The sequence below is a fragment of the Pterocles gutturalis genome, unplaced genomic scaffold, assembly GCF_000699245.1.
Source record: "Pterocles gutturalis isolate BGI_N339 unplaced genomic scaffold, ASM69924v1 scaffold18715, whole genome shotgun sequence".
NCBI classification, from domain to species: Eukaryota; Metazoa; Chordata; class Aves; order Pterocliformes; family Pteroclidae; genus Pterocles; species Pterocles gutturalis.
In genome coordinates, this window is record NW_010143825.1 from 2,844 (window position 1) to 6,438 (window position 3,595).

The 3,595-nt window shown below is 53.0% G+C and overlaps 1 protein-coding gene across 1 annotated transcript in view; it reads right to left on the reverse strand.

Annotated features, from left to right (window-relative positions):
* The window catches only part of LOC104470082 (GA-binding protein subunit beta-2-like), a gene marked incomplete at its 5' end in the record, with an annotated part of 2,749 nt that extends 133 nt beyond the window's left edge, over window positions 1-2,616 (reverse strand). The window contains 3 exons of the mRNA XM_010084880.1: window positions 6-145; window positions 923-1,056; window positions 2,431-2,616. Of these exons, the coding sequence (XP_010083182.1) occupies window positions 6-145; window positions 923-1,056; window positions 2,431-2,616 (460 nt within the window). The remainder of the gene's footprint in view (window positions 1-5; window positions 146-922; window positions 1,057-2,430) is intronic.
* Window positions 2,617-3,595: the final 979 nt, after the last annotated feature.

A 3,595-nucleotide genomic window follows, 5' to 3' on the forward strand; every position in this document is an offset into this window, starting at 1 on the left:
CGGGCTGCGGCCTCGCCATGGCCGCCAGCTTCAGGCGGTACTCCTCCGCCTCCTGCTCCTTCTTGAGGAGCTGGCTGCGATATTCCTGAGCCTGCCGGTTCGCCTCCTGCAGCTGCTGTTGGAGCACCTCCCTGTCGTCACCGTCCTACGGAAAAGAAAAAGTGGAGAGAGCCCACGATGGAGCCCGACGCGGAGGAAACGGGGCGTGCCAGCACCCCAAGTTACAAAAGCAAAACGCTCTACGGCAGCGCCGAAAACACGCTTGGGTTGAGCTCTGCTCAAATGGCTTGTTCCAAACAGGTTACCAGAGGCAACTGGGATGTGGGAAGGGACAAACTGGGTGGCAGGGGACACCCCAGTGTGGGGGAGCTGGGAAGTTATGAGTCATCTCACCGTGAATTTCAAAGGTTGGAAGCAGGTGGAATCAAGACACAAGAAAAATGAAGAATTAGTGCGGAGAAGCTGAGAGGCAACTGAGAAAAAGCATTCTTCCTCCCAACAGCGAGGGGAGAGTCAGTGAGAGGCAACCAAGAAAAACGTTCTTCCTCCCAACAGCGAGGGGAGAGTCACTCCGGCTGCTTTGGGAAGAGCTGAGGCTTACACCCAGCTTGCACTTCTACAGGAAATCCTAAATAATTCCATAAAAACCCACGATTCAGCTAAAAACCCCAAGCCACCGCTTCGGCACAGGCCAAACCAGCGATTTAGCCACCGGTTCTCCTCCTGCCTCCGCTCGGCAGAGCACCGCTCCTCTCCCCGGCTCGCGTGTTCGGGAAGAGTCGGGAACGCCCACGGAGTTCGTTACATCCCTGGGCTCAGCTCGTTCCGGTTCTGGGATGGCTTTGGGAGCCCGACATCGCCGGCACGGCACAGAAACACACAGGAGCCGGCGGTGCTCGGAGTTCCAAGCAGGAGAACCTACCTTGTCTTTCTTTGAGTCGTCTGCGTTTTGTTCCACTTTTTGCTTCTTGGCCAGCGGCGTTTCTTCCTCTCCTGCGTCACCTCCGCCTTGGATAAGGGTCTCTTCTGCAACCTGACCAGCAGGTACCGTGAAAACTGAAAAACGAAAAGGTGACAAATTATACAGGGTGAGACATGCGCGCGCACAGATGTTTCCTCCAAGACTTCTCCAAAGTCAGCGTGGTTCTGGAGAAAAAGAGGAGACCTGCGGATCGGCGGTGCCGAAGTCTGCCCGGAGAGGAGGGAAACTCCAGCCTGGGGTTTTTGGTTTTCTTTATTCAGGGCTCTGAAATACCCGATACGGCACCACAACGGGGCGGACGGACCCTGAAGTCAGAGATTTGTGTCTCAGAAAACACGTGAGCCCAGACAGGCTGAGTGAGAGGAACGGAAAGCTCTTCCCAAAAATTCCCAGCAGCTAAGCTCTGAATCAGCTTTGAGCTCGTGCAAGAGCTGCAAATACTCCAGAGAACAAACATTTTAAATCTCCGAACGTGGGTTTGCGCTTTGGGAAGCCAGGAGCAAGAACTCGTCCAAGTCAGGAGGAGGAAGGCACCACGTGAGCTGCCGAAGGTCGCGCGGCCTCAACAGCTCTCCCTTTGTCTTCCTTAGACTGAGAACGGGTTCTGAGCCAGGAATTATTTGTAGTCATTTGGCAAATAATTCTGAATAATTAACAGCTTTAGGAAATTGCTTTTCACTCGCGGAGGCTGTAAACAGACAGAACCGATGGAACCCGTCTCACTTGGTGACACCGTGCGTGTTACGAGAGAGCTCCTCCGCTTCGTAATCCTTGTTTTCCGCCCCACCGTTAATCCAAACCATCCAGTATCTCTAGGACACGCTGCAAGAATTGTCGGTAGCAGCCACGGCTGATGAATTCCATCCCTTGAGGAAACAAAAACTCACCGTGCGAGCGCTCGGGAGCTCTGCCCTGCTCTACCGAACACCATCTCCATTCACCGAGAGATTCTATTGCCCCAGGCACAGCAGCTGGAGTTACGGGAGGAAAAGGTGCGTTTAAACCGATAGGAATGGGCTAACTCTACGTTTTGTAAGAAGGACGGAGTGATTGCTCAAGGTTCCAGCCTCATCGGCGAGTAATTTACTCCCAGGCTGGGAAGTTCGCCACGAGAGAACGGGATCGTCTCCACGCGGCTGCTGCAGAGCCAGCGGCTGCCGCGGCGTTCCTCTCCTGCACCGTGCTGCTGAGGGCGTTTGGTTTTAACGCAAAGACCAAAATACTAAAGCTCAGCAGCGGGAAGGAATATTAAGCGACCAACAAGTCGCTAGCAAGCGTTCCCGCTGATGTCAGTCACATTTTAACCCCTCCAGGCTCGGATCCGTCACACCACAGCACCGACGAGCCCGCTCACGCCAGCCGCCGGCTCTGCGGGGCTCAACGGTGTTCACAGGCAGCCGTGATTTTTTTTGGTGTTGGTGTTAATCCTGAGCGTGGCTCTTCCTTACCTTGCTGCCCGTCCTGCACGGTGAGGAGGAAGGGCTGGCCGAGGCCGCTGGCGGGGAGGGCGGTTTGCAGGCCGCCCAGGGGAGCTCCGTCCGTCACAATGGCGATGACGCGCTGCCCGCCGCTGCCAACCACTTGCTGTATGGCAGAATCGACCGGGCTCGCTTCCGCTATTTCCTCCGTCTTACCTTGGGAAATAAAGTGCCAAAAAAAAAAGTCAGTATTTCCTTCTCTCTTCCTTGAATAGAAACTGAAGTCGAGTGGAAAAGCTCGAGTACGCAGCTTGAGACTCCTGGGATGGCTGCTTATGAAAAAAAAATTGGGAAATACCGTGAGTCTTAGCAAGGGAAAGAAAATAAAACCACTACAGCTCAGCAAAACAAGACTTCTAGAGTAAAACCAGCGGGTTTTGTGTAAATTAACAAGGCTGGAGCTGGAGACAGCTCTGCAAAGCTTCCCTCCATGACCCTTCAGCTCTACCGCAGACTAAACCACACGCAAAAAACTCTCCGTGCCTCGAGAGCCCCGTCTGCACGAGCACAGCCACAGTGACCGCGATGCGGCCGTTTCGTTCGGCTGGCCAGCCAAAGACTGGTTCAACTCCCTGCGAGGCTTTTTTGTGTGACTTAACGGCTCGCCCAGACCATGGGGATCTCAAATCCTTGGCTGCATCCTGCTCCCAGCGCAGGGTCTGACCTGCAACGTGAGTGCTGGGTGCCAGAGAGGAAACCGCGCGAGTGCCGCAGGTCGAGGGATCGGCAGTGTGGCACCGGCAGCTTTAAGGAGTCAAATCGTTCGTGTCTAGATTCTAGGAAAAACGCTTAGCTTTGGGGAAAAGAAATGAGTTCCAAGGTGAAAGGATTACATAAATGTTATCAAATTCTGAAATCTGAAGTTAATTAAAGGTCAAGCAGCACAAACATACGGTAAAAGATCATAAAAACCACAACCCCAGGCATCAAATCCGCCCAAACCTTTCCGTAAGAAGAAGTCACCAGAGCCTTGAGAGACTCAAAACATTTTTTGACTCCCAACATTTTACAGCAAGCTGGGGAGAGAAAACATTTCAGGCGATTTCCTTCTTAAACAAATATTTATCTGCGTTTAGATAGTAAAGTAAACCCCTCTTCTGGACTGTTGAGGGCTTTTGACTGTTTTTTTTTTTTT